At 30.5% G+C, this 22,060-nt stretch overlaps 2 protein-coding genes across 5 annotated transcripts in view; one reads left to right on the top strand and one right to left on the bottom strand.

Annotated features, from left to right (window-relative positions):
* Positions 1 to 2,020: 2,020 nt before the first annotated feature.
* LOC143044752 (small ribosomal subunit protein eS24-like) lies at positions 2,021 to 10,249 on the bottom strand. Of its 3 annotated transcripts, XM_076216885.1 has the most exons (6): positions 10,204 to 10,249; positions 6,863 to 6,928; positions 5,910 to 6,119; positions 5,468 to 5,581; positions 4,903 to 4,926; positions 2,021 to 2,100 (listed from the first exon to the last, which is right to left on the bottom strand). In XM_076216885.1, exons 1-5 carry the CDS (start codon positions 10,204 to 10,206, stop codon positions 4,921 to 4,923), a joined length of 399 nt encoding a protein of 132 aa, XP_076073000.1. In that variant the 5' UTR covers positions 10,207 to 10,249; the 3' UTR covers positions 2,021 to 2,100; positions 4,903 to 4,920. The 3 variants fall into 3 exon arrangements, with proteins under 3 accessions (XP_076073000.1, XP_076073001.1, XP_076072999.1); XM_076216886.1 differs by lacking the exon at positions 4,903 to 4,926; XM_076216884.1 differs by lacking the exons at positions 2,021 to 2,100; positions 4,903 to 4,926 and having other exon boundaries at positions 5,456 to 5,581.
* Positions 10,250 to 10,422: 173 nt separating this feature from the next.
* The window catches only part of LOC143044751 (poly(ADP-ribose) glycohydrolase-like), a 34,229-nt gene continuing 22,591 nt past the window's right edge, over positions 10,423 to 22,060 (top strand). The window contains exons 1-7 of one of the 2 annotated variants that reach the window (XM_076216883.1): positions 10,423 to 10,489; positions 15,417 to 15,507; positions 16,020 to 16,095; positions 17,185 to 17,288; positions 17,678 to 17,750; positions 20,021 to 20,123; positions 20,359 to 20,457. In XM_076216883.1, coding sequence (XP_076072998.1) covers positions 15,435 to 15,507; positions 16,020 to 16,095; positions 17,185 to 17,288; positions 17,678 to 17,750; positions 20,021 to 20,123; positions 20,359 to 20,457 — 528 coding nt within the window. In that variant the 5' untranslated portion in view covers positions 10,423 to 10,489; positions 15,417 to 15,434. Of the gene's footprint in view, positions 10,519 to 15,416; positions 15,508 to 16,019; positions 16,096 to 17,184; positions 17,289 to 17,677; positions 17,751 to 20,020; positions 20,124 to 20,358; positions 20,458 to 22,060 lie in introns of both variants that reach the window. The other variant, XM_076216882.1, reaches the window with a different exon arrangement.

Below are 22,060 nucleotides of genomic sequence, written 5' to 3'. Positions count from 1 at the left end.
GTGAAAACCAAGTCTTCGGATGTCGATAACGACGCAAACGCGATACCAATATACAACCAAAACATTTTCCAATTTTTACAGTGTATAAAAATTGATGAAAATTGTTAAAAATTGAATATACAGGGCAATAACTCCTTAAAGGGTCGGTTGACAATTTTGGTCATGCAGAATTATTTGTAGATCTTATTTTGCTGAACATTATTGCTGTTTACAGTTTAACTCTATAACAACATTCAAGATAACCAAAATCTGCAAATTTCCTTAAAATTACTAATTCGGGGGCAGCAACCAAACAACTGGTTGTCCGATTTGTCTGAAAATTTCAGGGCAGATATATCTTGATTTAATAGACAATTTCACCCCATGTCCGATTTGCTCTAAATGCTTTGGTTTTAGAGATATAAGCCAAAATCTACATTTCACCCCCATGTACTATTTTAGCCATGGCAGCCATCTTGGTTGGTTGGCCAGGTCACGCCACACTTTTTTAAAACTAGATACCCCAATGATGATTGTGGCCAATTTTGGTTAAATTTGACCAAGTAGTTTCAGAGAAGATTTTTGTGACGGACGACGGATGCCAAGTGATGAGAAAAGCTCACTTGACCTTTCAGGTCAGGTGAGCTAAAAACTGCCTGAATGGCATGAGGACCTTATTGCATAGATACCTCTCTTTGATCGTTTTTTTTTTCCTTCTTTCTAAAGTGCACACTATAACTATGTAAAGGAGCTACCATTTTGATTTTAGTAAGGGCTAGGTTGAAAATTTTGTCCTGCATTCTTATTTTTCTCTCTATTCGGTCCTGCCCTTCTTTATAAGTTTATTCTGCCTCTTTTTTTTCAACATTCATCCTGGTCTCTTCACCCCCCAAAAAAAATCAAACGGTAGCTACCTTAACCTAATGCTTTTACTTATCTATATGTTAAAGTCTGAATTTCAAGTTCCATCAGAACCGATTGCTGATCAAAAAAAATCTAAGATGCACACATTAAATATTCATTTTAGAGAATAGCCCTTCTCCCTTAACCACTAGGATTCAATTAATTCAAATTAGAGAAAATTGATTTTATTGGTTGATGCACACTTGTTCATAAACTTCCAGATGTCCTGGAAAATAAGGGAAGTTCTTTTCAAGGAATTGAAACAGAAAGGCAAAATCATGAAACCTTTAGCAGTTACTTTATATGCAATGTTCAACATGTCTGAATGTATGGAGGTGCAATTTCAGAACATTTTTCGCTTGTCTTTGGAATTTTTTACACTTTACCTTAATTTTAAGTGCCTACGACATCCTAATGTTAAACAACATAAAACCGAATGTGCGACCTTTGTTTAGATACGAGTTTTCATTGTACAAGTCTACCAGTGCAGTCTGACGACGATATAAAACTTATCAGAGAATTATTCTCTTTATAGTTACAAGGTCTTTAAAATAGTCATTTTGCACACACGTTCACCTTCCCTCATCCATTGATATATATATATATATATTTGATCAAATAGGGCAAATATTGACACATAAAGCATTTACAAGACTGGGTGAATGGAAGAATGACCATCATTTCTATGATACTGGTATCATGGTGTGTAGAGAACAATACTTGAAGAAATAGATTCTACTGGGGTAGTGGGTTAAAATCTATAAGTACATGTATCTTTAGTTGAACACCATATTTATCCACTAGGTTAACAGTGTTGTTAAGTTGCTGTTTCATTAATGCATATCCCATTTCTTTACTCATGTTGTTTGATATGATGTGTATAAGCATGATTAGTGAGATTGTCAAAAAAAATGTTACTACCATCACTGTATTATATCTAAAATATAATAATTAAGGAGACATCATTTCAACTACTATTGAAATTCAACTGATCTCAAGCTCAGTATAATCTAAATCAGCCCTTCTATTATAAACTTCTGAATGTATGGAGGTGCAATTTCACAACATTTTTCGCTTGTCTTTGGAATAAACAAAAACTTGACATTTCACTATATTGGATTTCATTCAACACATAAAATGTCTTGACATGTATTTAATACAAAATAAATACACAGGCAACATAAGCTGCAGCCACATCCATCTCTGTATATACCATTACTGAAAAAAATAATAAATAAATAATATTAGTGACATTACCCAACTCAACTCACTAATTCACAACTTTATCTTAAACATTTCATTTTGTTACTTCATTATTCCAAAAAATGTCCTTTATAATATTTTTGGCACATTTGCTTGAAAGTAGAACAAGGATGAAGCATTAGAAAACATTTATATATGACCAAACATTACATGTATAAGAATCTAACATTTTTCTTCATGTTTTTTAAGCTTAAATTTACTATTTCACATTTAAATTGTTGAAAGATAATTAATTTAACTGCAGTTTGTTTTAGGTAATAAGTCATTCAGCAGATCATTTATCTTTGATAGGCCACATTTAAAAGAATGTCTATTTCCCCTCTCCTGGTTCTATCCTATGTAAACAGACCAGGCAGGCTGGTCCTTTTTTTTAACTGGATGTCATAGTGTGTTCACATGGATGGTTTGACATCCAGTTGAAGCCACTTGTCAGTTGTTTGTGCTCAATTTGAGTGTATTTATTTAGATTATCAATCCTTTTGCTTTCAATGTCAGAATGGAAACAAACTATTTCAGGAATTAAAAAAAACCTGGTTTTTTTTTGGTGGAAAATATTTGACAAGCTGAAGGGGGCTTATTCTTGACCCGTTTGGGGAGAGGGGAAACAAACATAATTTTTATTTGGCCCTATTTCAGATATCTAATAGATGTGCTGTGTGCAGATAAGGAAAAATGGAAAATCAAATGGCTAAAAAAGGTGTGCATATAGTTTGATGCAATCAATTGATAAAGCTATATGTTTACTTCCCAAAATGAAAGTAAACAAATCACACGATTTATTCAGTCTTATTACATGTAATTAAAGTATTGAGATTAGAATCTCAAACTTAAATCATAAATAATGTAGCAAACATTTTAATGAATAGCAATTCTATATATCCATCAGATTTACTTTCAAAGAGTAAAACAACAAATAGACTTGGATCTAAGAGATAAAAGATTGATATTTGTGACCTATTCTTCCATTTCAATGAGACTTGAAAGTAATATTGAGACAATTTTGAAACTTGCATTAATCTTGAAATAACATAATCCAGATACACTAAATATGCAATCAGAAAAAGACAATGGTTGTCCATTAGATCCATTCTGGGTATAAATAAACTGTAGACATAGAAACATATACATCCTTATGTAATTTTGATAGTAAATTGCTAATCATGTTGAATTTTTGACCTAAATATGCAAAAATCAGTCAATGAGCCACAACTGAAGGTGCAGGACCATCAAAACCTCCCATGTTAATCAGGAATGGTAATTCATACTGCATTCAAATAATCCTTCAATTATTACAAGTCGTTCCCTTTAAACTGACATAAACACAAGCTTGAAAATGCAAAATATGAAAGTTTCAAAGTGAATGAAACATAATGAGGTTGTGGGGCCATATCCTTATTCAAATAAGAACTTCAAATGACTAAACTGTTACAAGTCGAACCAAGGTTTTAAAATTGCCACAAATGATAACTGATAAAAAAAACTCTAAAAATAAAATGAACAACGAAGTGCTGTTCTTTTTTTCACAAATAAAAAACCAAGGTTAATCATAAAAAACATTAATTCTAAAATTATGTTTAAAGAAGCAAAGAAATGCAGTGTTGTAATCTAAAATTCTACATTTTAGGTTAATATCGTTTCAAATACAAAATACATCAATAACACAATAAAATCTGTTGATCTTGTGTGAGAGACAACAATACAGACACATGTATACACAGTAAATTAAAAGGACAAGAAAAATTACAATTGAGGGTTTGACACATTTAAAATTAAATCATATCTTGCAGATACTTTTTTTTAAAACTGTAAAACTTGTTTTATATTCTAATGAGCTTAATAATTGTTTTAATAACTAGAATTATATTTGATCACCATAGATTGGCTGTCCTTGTCCCATTATGAAAGTTATACCCCCACCATACAAAAATAAATTGAAGGGAAGCAATTTTTTTTTAAATGTGAAAGATAGAATTTAAACATCACTTTTTACATAAGACGTGATGTATTTTAGTATAAGATCAAGTCTTAATGATTATTGTCTGATCGTTTTTTTTCTGTTATTTTTTCCTAATGTAATTTTTTTTTTGAATTTCATGTTGGTTCAATAAAAACTTATTTGGTCTTTATTCTATTAAATTAAATAAGCTTTTTAAAAGATAGACCTTCATTAACAATCCTTAAATATAAAATATAGACAGTTTGGTCTTTATTAAGTGTCAAACCCTATCAAACAGATTAGCCTATGACTTGCTCTTCAGATACTGGTCACTTCATCCAATCTTTTTTATAAAGATGCTTTTTTTTTAATCAATTTTAGTTTTCAACTTGCACATGTATATAAAATGTCTGAGAAACATTTGCAGATTGGTGAAATAAGAACTGAGCATTACTTCACAATTTGATTTTTGCCGAATAAGGATTCAGAAAGATCTTTGCAACTGTAAATCATACATAGACTGATGCTGCAAAGTAATCAAATACTATGCTAACAATAACAGTACTATGGAATATTATCTTTATCTGATTTCTGCAACTATTTCCTATTCATATACAGGTAGTTAGTATTGAAAATATTATTCATTTCAAAACAGATTCAACTTTGGGAAAGAAATCAAACATTCACTAAAAATCATCATAGACTTTTTTCTAGGTTTTATGAACAAGCATATACAGGAGCACCTGTTGATGAGTAGTATTAATGATAAGAAAGGATTTCACTCTGAAGATAGATATATATACAAGCCACTCAAGTCTTACCATCTGTAATCTGTATGTTTACTTCTGAAAAGTGGGAGTTATAATGACATACATGGAAAAATTACAGTTGCAGTACTCAGTAAAATGATATTTAACCTATAATGCAACTCTAATGTAAAACATACAAATTTTCATTCAATAGTCAGTGTACTGTATGAATTTCTTAAAATACATATTTTTCATGGGAAAGAACATCCAAGTGTTATTTCCTATATTAAAATATCTCAATCTAAAAAGTATTTTTCATGGGAAAGAACATCCAAGTATTGTTTCCTATATCAAAATATCTCAATTTACAAAATAAAGCTAGGTTTCCAGTTGCCAATGGTTGACAGACATTAAATAACTCTACAGAATGAATCGCATATCACATACATGTATTATCTAGTAACTGAGGAAAGACAAAAACGTATCCATTGTGTAAAACATGAGGACTAGATTGTGACACATACACATGCATATAAATTCTGAACCATTACCAAGGAAATAAATTAACTGTTTTACCAAGAATGCATGGGATTACTCTTTCTGCCTTATATTGATTTCCTAATTATTATTTTTTTACCTTTTTGCCTGTTCCAACTTTGGCTTTCTTTGTTCCTCTGACCTTCTTTTGTCTGTTCTTTCTTTCTTTCCTCTGTTTTCTACCTGCTCTTTGAAGTTTTTCTGCTACACCATGCTGTTGATAGAAAAACATGTTATCATCAAATAAACAAATTATGTTCATCTCCAAAAGCATATCTATTATAAAAATTATTGAATTGCATACACAAACATGTACTTAACCTGTCCTTATTGTTAATAAAAATTAATTCTACATGTAGATTAAAGAACTTAATTACTTTTTCTCATTTTAACAAGTACAAATTTGATAAATTTACTATTGTGTCTATATCATTACTTTTCACTGCACCAAACAATTCAGTTATATATCAACCAGTAATTTTCAGCTGTTGAAATGCAAACTTAATAGCAATTTATTTTAAAGAAACTAAAAGAAATCATACTCGGATAAGTCTGTATTTAGGTTCAAATTTCTTGGCAAAGTCTAAGCTGTCATATATCAGTCCAAATCCAGTGGTCTTGCCACCTCCAAACTTTGTCTTGAATCCAAAACAGAATATTACATCGGGTGTGGTCTTGTACATTCTAGCCAATTTTTCACGGACATCAGTTTTGGCAACCGTCGCCTTGCCGGGATGTAGAACATCTACAATCTGAAATTAATTCTAATGCTAATTGAAAAAAATCTATTGCAAATGACAAAGGAAATACAGGTACAGTTATTGAATAGGAATACATGCTCGTGTTTTTTATTGTTGTATCCTAATTTTTCATAGGAAAATTGTCCAGATGATATTTGTATTAACAGCTGCTTCTTTGTGGCCAGGTATGCGGAGGTATGCTTTAACCAGGAAAAACACCACATTTTAATTGTTGTACATATATGTGGAGTCCTTTATTCAAATTAAAAAAGATGTGGTATGATTGCCAATGAGACAACTCTCCACAAGAGACCAAATGCAAAGGAATGTTCCTTAATGTTTAATGATTAGATTTATATTCAGTCCAATGTTTTGTTTGTATTACAATTTTTTGGAGATTGTTGACCACTTCCCAAGGTGGACTGCTGTATACAATTGCAGAGGTTTGTTTTCCTTTAGACAAACCTGACATTTTTCAATCTACATGTACCATGATAAAACATTTTGAATACACTTCCACAGATTACCTGAATGTTATACTGAATGTTTTAAAATTTCTTAAGGTCGACAATACACATGCATATAAATAAATGGTCTCCTCCCTCTTTCCTGATGTTGTCATACAGTACATATATATGTATTTAAATGAACCACCTATCGAATATAGATAATCATATAATGCGCTTCTTCACATTTGACAACACAAGCTAATGCTTTGTTATTGAGAAAAAAATCATTCTAATGTCTATACATACCATCTGCTTCCGGCACAGCAGACGATTGGTCATAAATTTCCTAGTACGAATGGTGGCACCTTCACTCTGAAAAGTATACAACAAATAACATGAAATGATGATTTTTGACTCTAGGAGTCCATATTATACAATGTATATATATATAAATTATAATTCAAATTGTTTCTTATTTATAATTGGCCAAGTGGAGTTTCTAGAATTGCAAGAACACAGGAAGAGGCAGATTAATAGGGGAGGGACAAGAACTCACAATTCATGTTCAATTACAGCAAATGTTTGCCCCTCACCAAGTAATGTACAGTACACACAGAGAGGATGTAATCTCATACTCCCAACACTGATTCTGGTGTAACACAGTGTCACACTGTGAAACACAGATTTGTCTCCCAAAAAACACCAAGTAATTACTCCCATCTTGGAGGGTTTTATGACCTGTTGATTGCAGGTTAAAGTAATAAAAATCAACAAAGCATGACTGCATGGTCTGACAGTGACATATTATAACAGGTCAATTATTCTCTCACTTCCAATCTAGTTTTATTTCTGAAAGCTATAAAAAAGGTTAATAAAATGATTTTTTAAAATTTCATACAAATATGTATTTTTAGATTGGAAAATTATTTACCTTCTTTCATAATCTCATAATCAAGAATGGCAACGTGATAGTTACAATAAGTTGTTTTTATAGTCAGTTTATACATATAGATATTAATATATAAATGGTTTAAAAAATAATAGTAATGATACGTACAAAATGAAATAATGAATAAAATAAAATAATGTAGATAAATTACATATCTATTATATTTATATAAACTTCCTTTATTTCTTATAATTTAAATTTAGAAAAAAGATAGAATAAATTCAATTAAAATATATGTCTTTATTTTCTATTAATTATACTCCACTTACAGGTGATGTTTTGTTTGTTTTGATTATGTTTCTTAAGTAGGTATAACAAGAGTGCACACGCTGAAATGTCTCGCCTTCTATACTAATCATTGATATTATGTTGATAGTCCTAAGTATAAAGCTAAGCTTTAATACAACTGTCACATAAACTTAACATTAACCAAGATAACTAAACAAAGACCAATGAACCTTGAAAATGAGGTCAAGGTCAGATGAACCATGCCAGGCAGACATGTACAGCTAACAATGCTTCTATACAACATATATAGTTGACCTATTACTTATAGTTTAAGAAAAATAGACCAAAACACAAAAACTTAACACTGTGCAATGAACCGTGAAAATGAGGTCACGTTCAAATAAAACCTGCGCGACTGACATAAAGATCATAAAATATTTCCATACACCAAATATAGATGACCTATGGCATATAGTTTTAGAAAAAAAAACCAAAACTCAAAAACTTAACTTTGACCACTGAACCATGAAAATGAGGTCAAGGTCACATGACATCTGCCCGCTAGATAGGTACACCTTACAATCATTCCATACAACAAATATAGTAGACCTATTGCATATAGTATGAGAAAAACAGACCAAAACACAAAAATTTAACTATAACCACTGAACCATGAAAATGAGGTCAAGGTAAGATGACACCTGCCAGTTGGACATGTACACCTTACAGTCCTTCCATACACCGAATATACTAGCCCTATTGCTTGTAGTATCTGAGATATGGACTTGACCACCAAAACTTAACCTTGTTCACTGATCCATGAAATGAGGTCGAGGTCAAGTGAAAACTGTCTGACAGACATGAGGACCTTTCAAGGTACGCACATATCAAATATAGTTATCCTATTACTTATAATAAGAGAGAATTCAACATTACAAAAAATCTGAACTTTTTTTTCAAGTGGTCACTGAACCATGAAAATGAGGTCAAGGACATTGGACATGTGACTGACGGAAACTTCGTAACATGAGGCATCTATATACAAAGTATGAAGCATCCAGGTCTTCCACCTTCTAAAATATAAAGCTTTTAAGAAGTTAGCTAACACCGCTGCCGTAGCCACCGCCGCCGGATCACTATCCCTATGTCGAGCTTTCTGCAACAAAAGTTGCAGGCTCGACAAAAACCAAAACTGTCTGACAGAACAAATGCTAAATAAAAATTTAAAAATAAAATTGTGCAGGATTCTTTAATAAAATCAGATTATAATAGGTCTCTGATTAAATTTAACAAATTTCACACTTTTCTTCAATATTGCAACTTTCATTTAATGACAGGAAACACAAAAAATATTTATTGTAGTCATCAACTACTGGCACACTTCAAAGGTAATTATAGCAATAAAAATCATGGTGTTGGGAGAAACCACACCAAGGTAATAAACAATTAAGGAGTTTTAGGGAGGAATTACTCCAAGTTTCTCCCAATTTCCTCCCAAAATTTAGAGAGTGTTGCTGGAGTTTCCTGGTGTGACACCAAGTTTTTACACAGTGTAGGGAGTATGAGATTACATCCTCTCTGTGTGTACTGTACTAATGAACCACTAACCTTGGTTAGTCTTGCCAGTTTCTTAGTTTTTGTAACTTTAAATAATTTATGTTTTAGAGTTGAACTTGAGTGTGATGTCTATTTTTTCTGAACTAGTTTACATTATTTGTTTATTTGTGCAAGACTACAGGTTAGGAATTTTCTGCAGTGTTTTAGACTCATTGTTGGCCTTGGTTCCGTTTTCGGCTCATTAGTCAGGTTGTTGCCTCTAAATTTATAAATACATTCCCGTTTTCATTATAGCATATGTATTCATAAATAAACAAAACCAAAAAGTTGTTCATATTTTATACTAATCACATACTCACAGACATGATATATATAGTATTTGAAATGAACTGTATAATGGATCGATCTGGACATGTACAAAATGTTAAAGCTATATAGACTATATATATATCGGACAACAATTTTTTAATTACATGAAACATAATATGCATTAAATATGCTGATGTTTATTGATGAACCTATACATCTCTTGGTGAAATCAAAAGTAGACAGGGTCACAAAAACAAGAACATGTCAGATATAATACATCATTAAATGGTTATTTCTGGTATTTTACTACTCTGTGATGTAGAATGAAGTAAAAGGGATCGGTCTCTTTCAACAAATTTCGTGCTGCAGATATGTGCATGCAGATTTTAAAATCTAATACAACTTGCAACATTTAGTTGGGGGACTTCCCTCGAAATGGACTATCTTTCAAATCAATATTTATCGTTTGTATGGATGTAATGTCGTTACGAATATGCTATCAAAGTTAAGAATTGGTATAAGATATTTTATTCATGAGATGTTTCAATAAGATGGTCAGTAATATTAACGATAAAAGTGGATTTAAATATGGGTAGTATTGTACCATGTTGGTGAAATTGTTGACGACGGAAGAAAGGACAAACCGGAAGTTGAGAAATAATAAGTACTTTATTAATTTAAATAGTTTGCGTTATTAATAAATTCATCCGAACAATGCAAAATCAAATACAACTCTATTTATCATAAAAAGAAGATTTTATTTTATTTTAATATTTATAAATGTATTTCTCATAATTTTCTATGTTGTATATTAAACTTTCACTTTCGAGTTTACTTCCGGTTAAATTTCCAATAAATTGCTTTGACGGAAATATACTCAAGAAACTGCTGTATGAAACTTTCATTTGTAATATGTTTGGTAATGTAATGAGAAAAAAATATCTTTTTAAATTCCCGTTAAAGAGCTTGTTAATTTTTCTATTCAAAAGTACTGAACTGTCCGGATCTAGTTTCTATGTCTATGATATATCATGATCATTTTGATATATATATACATGTATATATTTAATAGATATACAAATTATGTAGGAAGATGTGGTGTGAGTGCCAATGAGACAACTCTCCATCCAAGTCACAATTCATAAAAGTAAACCATCATAAGTCAAGGTACGGTCTTCAACACAGCTGTAAACACGATACCAAAGGGTCCCAAAAATTGCTAGTGAAAAAACATTCATACAGGAAAACCAACGGTCTAATCTATATAAAAAACAAGAGACAATTATGAACCACATTGGTATCTGGATTCGTTCCAACTCTGATTCATACCAACAAATTCGTCCCAAGTTGCTTGGTCGGTTCGTTCCAACTTTTCCCAAAACTAGTCAGTCGTTCCAACTTATTCAAGAACAGTACTAAACAATATTAACCATTTAAATAGCCTAATTATTTTAATTTTTAATGCTGTACATTTTGTACTTATATAAAATGTATATATAAATATGTATCTAAAACAAAAAATATGGTTTATTATATATATAATAATTATATTGGGCATGATGTTATATATTGATAACTATTTAAAATTATTAAGGTAAGTTTTTCATGATAATTTAATATTTTAAATATGAATAAAGTGACTAGCTAGTGATATTTTCAAAGAAATAGTTATCATTATATTAATTGATTATTGTACATGTATTTCAATGATGTGTGCATAATAGTTGTTTATGCATTCACCAAAAGAATAATACCGTACTTTGCTTGGGTCATAGCTTGGGTCATAAATTAATACTTGTCAATAATAATTGAAGGCTGCCATACTACATTTACTATGTTTTTCTGACCTGCATCGTTACAACTCATTAGCAGAGGTTGTGTATGTTTTACAATATAAAGATTTACTCAGTTTCCTTGTATGAAACCGAAAAAAGGTAAGCAGCCACAAAGAGATCACAGTCCGAGATGATTGAGATTTGGGACAGCTATACATTGTAGAAGCCAGTTACCCAGCTGATGACATCTGTTGCACTTATCGTTGTGCCATCCGTTGACCAATAAAATGAAATCTATGAAATACTGAAACTGAAAGACTATTGAACAATTATCTATGAACTGTTATGAACATATGTTATTGAAAAATGATCTTTTATATGAAATATACAGAAAAAAATGGACAAGGAATTGCTGTAGGTTGATTTACACTAATACAGTGATATATGGACATACATTGTATACATTAGAAATAGTTGGAACAAATTGTTAAGTATGATTAATAATGAACTAAATCAGGTGGAACACATTGTTAAGTCTGATTAATAATGAACTAAAATCAGTCGGAACGAATTTTCCAAATCTGGAACGAACTGGCTTGGAACGAATCGGACTTGGAACGAATTGACTAGCATTCACCACATTAACAAATGAAAACTACTGAACATCAGATTCCTGACTTAGGACAGTTGCAAACAATTGCAGCGGGTTTGAATGTTTTAATGCCAATTTATTAATGGTACCAAACCTTCACCCTTATCTGAAACAATAATGTAACATAATATAGAAAGACACACTATAAGATAACTTCATTTTAATATTTTACTTTTTATGTCATTTATCTGGAAAAACGTAAGGTAAGGTAATCCAACCTACACCTGAACTGAATATATATCATGATAAACAAGCATACATGTACATAGTAAAAAGCTGTGTTAACGTAAGTAGAAATGTGGGTGCAATACAAAAGATCAAAAACCTAAAATAGAATTTGAAACAGCTTGTTTTTCTAAAGTAAAGTCCTTTTACTATTTAGGGAATCTGTGACACCGGGACCATCGGCGTCTTACAACAATCAATTTTCTTTTGGCGTCAGACATTTTCTGTTGCGAAGTGTGAAATTTCTTTGAACTGTTCAATGTCAAGTAATGGCAAACAATTACAATATTATAAGGTGTATAGATCATACAATACAATGTATATAACATACATGTAACACTCCTACTTGTACTGTGTACTAAAGTACAACATCTATTCACTGCTATTGCCAGCTTTCATGTGATTATCAATTCTGCCCAAAATCGATCTGAAGTCCATGCTGTCCCATATGTAAAGTTGATAAGTCCCAAACAATTCATGCCCAATATAGAAAATATTTCTGTATAAGGAATAAGAATAAAGATATTTTAATAGTTATAATTATTAAAAACGTGGACGGTAAAGAAGTTGGCTTTTAATGAATGAGACGTTAGAATATTGAATTTCCAAACATAAGATTAATTTGAATATTTACAATGTTTACAAAAAAATATATATATTAAAATTTCATATAGCACTTATTTTGTTTATTTTTGCTGAACTCATTCTGACTTCATGAGGTTGTTGAATTTAAAAAATGTATTGGATGATACAATTTTTATTATCAATTATAATTTTTATTGAATTAATAAGTGATTAACAAAATGCAACTGACTTTTTCACTATAATCAGACAGTTGTTGAATAAACAAATTTAACCAATTATAGATTATTGAATGGATTTAAACACATTTTTTATGATGTCAGATTTCATAATGATATATATGTTCCATTGGATTGTAAATATTTGTGTGTGAATGAAATACCCCCTCCCCTTTTTCCATGATATTCCAAGTTTATTTATATTTGTTTAGGGGCCAGCTGAAGGACGCCTCTGGGTGCGGGAGTTTCTCGTTACATTGAAGACCCATTGGTGGCCTTCGGCTGTTGTCTGCTCTATGATGGGGTTGTTGTTGCTTTGACACATTCCCCATTTCCATTCTCAATTTGAACTTCATATTTACATGCTGATGGTTTTACAACAGTATCAATCATACTAATTTTTGTATTGATTTGAATGAGATTCCTATATTTGGCAGAGGAGGATCAACAGCCCTAGGTGCTGTGTGCAATTTTTTTTTAGGTCACATGGTATGAATTTAGCGCCCCTTTTTGAATTTTAAATCTGTTAAAAGATCGATTTGTTCATGTTTTTATATCAAGTAAACTCGCTTGCACTCTCAGAAAATATAGAACATTTGAAATAAAAATAACAAATCAATAGTAGAAGATCACCTTAAATGAAATATTTTTTTCCTTTTTTTTTTCTTTTAATTAAAAGTAAATTTTATCAATAAAGAAATGCACTGTAATGGAGGGAAATTTTATTCGATCTCTGCCAAATCATGATCCACAGATTTTTGTGAATTTTACAAATATCAGCACATGCAAATTGTTCAAATTTATTTCAATTTAAGAACGCTATTTGAACATTCTAAATCTTCTTTAGTCTCAAGCTGTTAATTCGTAATAAGTCCTGAAAATAGGATTTCAGGAAAGTAAAATTTAAAAAATATTTGTTAAATCCACAAGTATATATGTTATTAAGGCATATACACTCTTTTGTTTTTAAAAATTAAAATTGTGTTCATGTCTATACATGCTTTACACATGTTATATGAATAACCATGATGAAATAAATAAAGGCAACAGTAGTATACCGCTGTTCAAAACTCATAAAACTATGGACAAAAAACAAAATCGGGGTAACAAACTAAAACTGAGGGAAACGCATTAAATATTAGAGGAGAACAACGACACAACATTAAAAGGTAACACGCACAGCAACGGACTAAGCATTAGACAAAATCCGATGAGAATAAACTTAGGTTTTTTTTTATTCAATAGTGTATTATTTGTGTACATGTATTGGGTTGCTTAATTGCTGTCTCTCTACTCTCTAGTGTTATCTCTGTTTTGTTTACTGACAAATGTCGAATAATGCAACACTTAAAATTTAGTATTTTACAAAACTTCTTCCTGATTAAAAACATAAAAAACCAACTCAATAGCTTAAAATATGAGAATTCATTGATTATAGATATAAATATGGAAATAACAATGAATAAACAGTCAGTTTGGGAATGAATATGTTTATTTCCAAAAAATAACAAACAAATTTGTCTATTATGTACATTTGTGTATGTACGATTACATTTGTGTATGTACGATTAAATCAGCCCTTCTGTATATAACTTGTTTTTTTAATCGATTCAACAAATTTTGCTTGTCCAGGTGTCAATAACAGTGATGTCCACACCACAAGTAGTAAGATATAAATGACACAATACCACTGTGACCGATTGATAATATAAAACAAGTGTGCCATGTGCAGAGTGTAGTTCCTTCTCTATATATTAGACATACTTTAATTACCTACTGTCATTAATTGTCCATACTCTTTACAAATTCCATGTATCCTGTTCCTTAAATGTCTCCAAATCTGTCAAAGTTGATTATAAACTTTGGGTAATATTGACTTGGAGCCAGAACAACCAGATACTGTAGATAACCTAGAAGAGTTTGACTCTGGGAAATATCTTGGTGTCTCCATACACAAAAAGAAAATATTTGGAATCATCACATTGACAGGATTACGAAGAAAGCTAAATCCATCGGAGCTTTTCTTCTAAGTACATTTGTAACATCAAAAACATCAAAAACGGTCCTAGTAAAACTAAAGCCTTATGTTATCAAACACTTGTCAGACCACTCATGGAATATTCCAGCATCAACTGGGATCTGGCTGCTAAGGACAACATTTATAAGCAAATTAGAAGCTATAGAACACCAATGTAGATGATTTACACATTATTTTCATAATAACAGCAGAAATAGAAGACCGGACACTGTGTTCAAAGAATACCTTCACAATGTTTTCATATGAATATGTAATTTTATCTTGTGTATTATATTAATATGCAACTCCATTATGATTGTTTCATTAAGCTTTTATATTTTATTTTAGGGTAAAGTTGTTTATAGAATGAGTGAACCCCCTTTGAAAAAGAAAAGAACCCTATTAGATTTTTTTAGAAAGAAACCCAAATCAAATAGTGGTAAGTACACATCAGACAGCTTGGGCAAAGTTTGTCATTACCAAATGGCATCATCAGTAGCCCACTTCATTCGTTCTTCCAGTACTTTTGCATGTACCTCAGAGTTCTTGAAAATTTTAGAATACAAAAGCTTGATCCATTTTTCTAAAGATATCATATGTAATCCTGCATTAAAGTTCTTTTCATCATTTTATGTCAAAACTGAATTATTGACATATCAATGAAATTTTGATTCTTTTTAAAAAGGAAACAATCTTTCAGAGTTCTATTGAATCAAGGTTTTCATTATTTATCCTGTAAAATATGTGTTTCTGAATCCTGAAATGTCATTGTATTAAAAAAATATCTGCTTTCAGTTAAAAAAAAAAAACTAGACAAGAAAAGTACATTGTAGTATATGAAGATAAGTTATTACTTTCTTTGCAATGCAGATATATGGTACATGTAGGTTGATATATCTAAAGATGAACATGATTATTATATTTCTTTATTTTTTCTCCTTTTTTTTTTAGATGAACCAGTAAAAGACAAAAAGGTGGAAATCATTGATGTAGAAATGGCTGAATCTGAAGCTGGAAAAAGCGCAAAGTAATTATATTTATAAGTACAGCATTGTTCTATCCACTAGATTGTCAATTTTGATAACAGTTTTGCAGGAGAGTTCAATCAGTAAAAGTAGTTGAAGATAAAAAAAACAAAAACAAACATGTATTAAATTTAGAAATTGATACATGCATACATTATTGCGATTTCTTGACAAAAATGGGAAATCTGATTGATGTGATTGCAAATATTTAATGAAGGAAAAACATAACTGAAATGCATTAAATGAAATAATGAATGTAAGTTTTTACTATTATGAACCTGATACTGTCACATTGTTCACATTAGTGTAAACATCACAATAATATCTGAATTTACAGTAGTCATGGTAGTTGACGTTACGAATGGTTATGAAATGTAAGGGTTATTACTCTAAATATCTCACTGACTGACTGAAAATTGCTTAAATTTGTCATTTTGGTGTCAGGATATTTTTTGGCAATTAAATGCTTTTAAAAATGTTATGTTAAAATGTGGCTTATGTATCAGTACTGAGGTAAAATTTGACATCTGTTGAATGTATAAACAAAAGGATACAGTTGTATGCTGAGACAGAGTTGTGATGAGTAATACAGACAATAATTGTCAAATTGACAAACCGTATGACAAGACCACAACCATGATCATTATCATTCATGTACACATATATTATTGCAAATATAAAGTATCTTTATTGTCTCAACATCAAATATATTTACAAGAAACTTGGAAACAAGTGTTGAGATGAGGAGCCATATAAAAAAAAAATGTTTTGAATGTGTACTTTTGAAAAAATATTTTTAATGATGTCCTTTTTGTTCTTTTTTTTTTATTCTTTTTTTTTTATCATATTTAATTGAAATCTGTACATTTGTTAGTTGGAAAACATGAAGTAACGGTACCTTATACAGGCCTTGTTAACATTAATAAATAATGTTTTTGTTCTTAAACTTATCTTAGATAATAAGCTTTATAATATTATTATTTTGTTGTTTAAATACATATATACAGTGACAATTAATATCATCTTTCCTGCTCGAAATAATAAATTATTTACGAATAAAGATACAAATACTTACTTTTATGCCTTTGTAGACCAGCAGTCCATCCTGTAAATAAAGTTTTCAATGACATTACAACACAAGGGTTTGGTGCATCATTTGATGGAAAAGGAGCTCAAGCAGCTTTTACTAAGAAAAGTAAGTTTTCTTGATGTCTCAATATACTACATTTAAATAATTGATAAATATACGTGGGGAAAATTCTGATTATCTCCATAAATAAAAATTTGCATATAAGAATTGCAAATAGGAAGACTTAGTTATTACTTTTCATTGGTCTTGTTTAGCAGAACTCTATGACCAGTATTTGACATTTTACTTTAGCTCTTATCTATTCCAAGGCCCTTGAATTTATTAATCTAAAATCATTGATTTCGAAATTGTTTTCATTAGTCAGATTTTGCTTTTCTACTCGTATAGTGTTAGATAAAAATTAGTTTTATTTTTTTATTTATGAAAGCTTTCTCATGTTTTGTTAGCATACAATGATTGTGTTTACTGAATCTGTCTTTTTGTTTACATTGCAGCTGAAATGATTTTAAAGAAGTCGAGTCTTGGTGATACTCTAAAATATGATGAGACATTTGAATACAATATAGAGTAAGAAATAATGTAGAAATACTGTAAATAACAAACTTTTGCATGTATTTATAGTCGTAAACAGTAGTAAAAAATATCTGATTTATTATTTTGATTTCAGGGAATGTATCATACAAACAATTTATCAAAATTTAAATTGCAACTTTTTATCATCCGCAAAATTTTTTAAAAATTTGGTAGTATATTGGTATCAAGTTGTTGTTGTCTGCGTCGTCCTCGTCGTCCAAAGACGGAAAGTTTCTGGATAAAAACTTTAGTATAAGTAAATAGAAATCAATAAAATTTAAAAACAAGGTTTATAACCACTAAAAGAAGGTTGTGATTGATTTTGGGGTTTATGGTTCCAACTCTTAAGGAATTAGGGGCCAAAAAAGGGCCCAAATAAGCATTTTTCTTGGTTTTCCCACAATAACTTTAGTATAAGTAAATATTATTTATGAATCTACACAAGGTTTATGACTACCAAAGGAAGGTTGAGATATATTTTGGGAGTTTTAGTCCCAACAGTTTAGGAATAAGGAGCCAAAATTGAACCTTGTTTGATTTCAACAAAAATTGAATTATTGGGTTTTTTTGATGTGCTGAATCTAACCTTGTATTTAGATTCTTAATTTTTGGTCCTGTTTTCAAATTAGTTTACATTAAGGTTCAAAGGGTCCAAAATTAAACTAAGTATGTTTTTAACAAAAATTGATTTTTTGGGGTTCTTTGATATATTGAACCTGAACATGTACTTACTTATTTGATTTATGGGCCCAGTTTTCAAGTTGGTCCAAATCGGGGTCCAAAATTAAACTTTATTTGATTTCAACAAAAATTGAATGTATGGGGTTCTAAGATATGCTGAATCTAACCATGTATTTAGATTTTGGATAATGGACCATAAAAGGTAATGACCAATTTAAAAAAAATTAAGTTCTTAGACCACATTCATTTTGTGTCAGAAACCTATGCTGTGTCAATTATTTAATCACAATCCAAATTCAGAGCTGTATCAAGCTTGAATGTTGTGTCAATACTTGCCCCCACTGTTCAGGGTTTGACCTCTGTGGTAGTATCAAGCTGTGCCCTGCGGAGCATTTTAATCATTTGCAAAACATATACCATTGCAATTTCTTTGAAAGAATGATAACATAGCAAAAAATTATGAATATACAGGCTCTGTTTTGATATATATGTCTAAAGCAGTTTATGGTTACCTACAGTTTGATTATGTATATATATGGGTAACCAAAGGTTGCCTTAATCATGTATTCTAACACAGCCAGAGTAAATGATAATGGAGGCAACTAGATTTGTAAAACAGTATATTCAGTATATAATAAGGGAGACAAATTCTGTTTATCAAACAGTATATACAGTACATAATAAGGGAGACAACTTCTGTTTATCAAACAGTATATACAGTAAATAATAAGGGTGACAACTTATGTTTGTTAAACAGTATATACAGTACATAATAAGGGAGAAAACTTCTGTTTATCAAACAGTATATACAGTACATAATAAGGGAGACAACTTCTGTTTATCAAACAGTATATACAGTACATAATAAGGGAGACAACTTCTGTTTATCAAACAGTATATACAGTACATAATAAAGGAGACGAATTCTGTTTATCAAACAGTATATACAGTACATAATAAGGGAGACAACTTCTGTTTATCAAACAGTATATACAGTACATAATAAGGGAGACAACTTCTGTTTATCAAACAGTATATACAGTACATAATAAGGGAGACAACTTCTGTTTATCAAACAGTATATACAGTACATAATAAGGGAGACAACTTCTGTTTATCAAACAGTATGTACAGTACATAATAAGGGAGACAACTTCTGTTTATCAAACAGAATATACAGTAAATAATAAGGGTGACAACTTATGTTTGTCAAACATTTACAAAGATTTATCATTGTCAGAACTGAGGTATATTGTCAATTTATGTGTTTGCTTCAGAATGGTACAGTAAACACAAATACGATCAGAATAATGAGATATATGAAACAATTACAAAATCTGTTTGCAAATAATAAACACTAGTACAAATGAAATGTGAATATTCATTTTTAATGAAAATTTGTTGGTTTTTTGAAAAACAATGTAAAGAAAACAATTGATGAGAATATTTTCTATGTCACTTGTTTTCACCTTTAATGAAAACTTGCTTGAAATAATATCTCTATTCATATGTGTAGTTCAATTCTTAAAATATAGCCAATGAAGTACTTGAGATAATTTAATGTTCATGATTTATTTGAATAGTTCTGACATGGCAGACTCTCAAGGTTCTCAAGATGGAGATAGTGTTAAACCAGATATACCAACCAGGAAACCAAGTCAGAGAAAAGCTAATTCTGATTGGAAGGTAAATATATTGATCCCACCCCTTATTCCCCACAGGGGAATTTTTTATTAAAACATTTTAAAGTTTCATTTTGTACATATATATGTATTTGTAAATTGTTGATGAAAGATTTTTAATTTTTGATATTCAAAGATAAATAAACTGTTGTATATACATTGCAAATAGCTAAATGATTTAGTAATGATAAGATTTAATTTTCTTTGAAGTGACCAATATTATATGCTTTATTTTCCAGGGAAAACCTTTGAATCAATTGAATAAAATACCTGACTGCATGGATAAATTACCATCTCTGCATTCAACAGAAAACCATACAGTTCTAATTAAAGTGCCAGTAAGAATTTTCAATATTCACTGGGGTAAAGCTGACGACTGTAACTGCATTCACGGTCAATCCAAGATGTCGGATGAAAAATTAGGTCAGTATTTGTATTGTCTGTTTAAGTGTTTCTATATCATTTTCTTTACAAAAAATACATTGGTACGATGTAAAGTTATAAAAGATTCACACGGAAATCACAAATTACTACCGAGAAATGTGTATTAAACAGGAAATTGGATTTGAAAAAATCGCTAAGATGACCGTAAATCATAATCGAGATGACCGTAACAGGATCAGCAATTCATAACAAGGGTGACCGTAATTGGTTAAAAGATGACCGTAATTTGTAAAGGATGACCATAACTTTTAAAGGATGACCGTCTATCATCCAAGAAATTTCCATATATTCATAGCTTTTTGAGGAGTTTGTCTCAATAGGGGCTCAGTTAGTGGATATAAATATATTTTCTCAATTTCTTTTAACTATTTGCAGTATTTTGAGTTTATGACAATGATAGTAGATTGCATATTTCTCATAAATAATTAAATATTTATTGATAACGACATTAAAATTTGAATACAAATTAACAGTGATACGATGAAAAGTTGAAGAAAAAAAAACATTAATTAAACATATGAATATCCAGTAATCGACTGCCCATGTGTATGGTTCCAAAGGAAGCACATTAAAACTTAACATCTGCCAAAAAAATAAAACATTCCCTTGACAATGCCGGGTCCGATTGAACTGCATTTATTCTGGATTCAGTTGGTTTTACTGGTATGTTTTCAGCTGATAGTCCTTTAGCTTTATAACCTCTAAAAAGTTACCCCTTACCCTTGACATGTTTGAACAGTTTCTTGATAGTAATCCAGAATGCCAGCGTTTCTGGAACATATCTTGTAGAGTATATTGTTGACTGGTAATAAAACCTTCCGACAACCAGTGACAAATGAAAAGCAACATGTTCAGTAAATATTCCATTAGATATGGATTTCAATACAGAAATGGTCTACGTATCACCCTATCTTTTTTATTTTTGCTTCAATATTTGGCAATAGTTCTTAAATATAAAAAAGAAGATGTGGTATGATTGCCAATGAGACAACTCTCCACAAGAGACCAAAATGACACAGAAATTAACAACTATAGGTCACCGTACGGCCTTCAACAATGAGCAAAGTCTATACCGCATAGTCAGCTATAAAACTAATGACCTAATACAGTTCATTTTTTAATTCCGTTTGACACCCATCTTCTACATAATTGCCACGGACTCTCAAAATTGAGGAACATCTTTTGAATGATACAGTTTGTTCTTCTACATTTATATTTAACGTATAACCGAAATGTACAGACCGATATGCAGAATGACCACTGTTTTCAAAACTCTCTTTCTTAAACTAAATGTTTGTGGACAAACATGATTGTCTTTGGTGTGTATCAAAATGCTGTCTACATTAAATGACATGAATTTGCAGGTAGTAATGATAAGACATGTACTTATCTCAAATAAAGAACACTTGCAATGGTACAAATGTAGTTGAAACGATATATTGTCCATGGGTGTAAATGCTTTGGCATTTTTAAAAAGATGTATTTATTATATGATAG

Source organism: Mytilus galloprovincialis, chromosome 9, assembly GCF_965363235.1.
Source record: "Mytilus galloprovincialis chromosome 9, xbMytGall1.hap1.1, whole genome shotgun sequence".
In the NCBI taxonomy this organism is placed as follows: Eukaryota; Metazoa; Mollusca; class Bivalvia; order Mytilida; family Mytilidae; genus Mytilus; species Mytilus galloprovincialis.
This window is presented reverse-complemented; position numbering and strand designations above follow the sequence as displayed.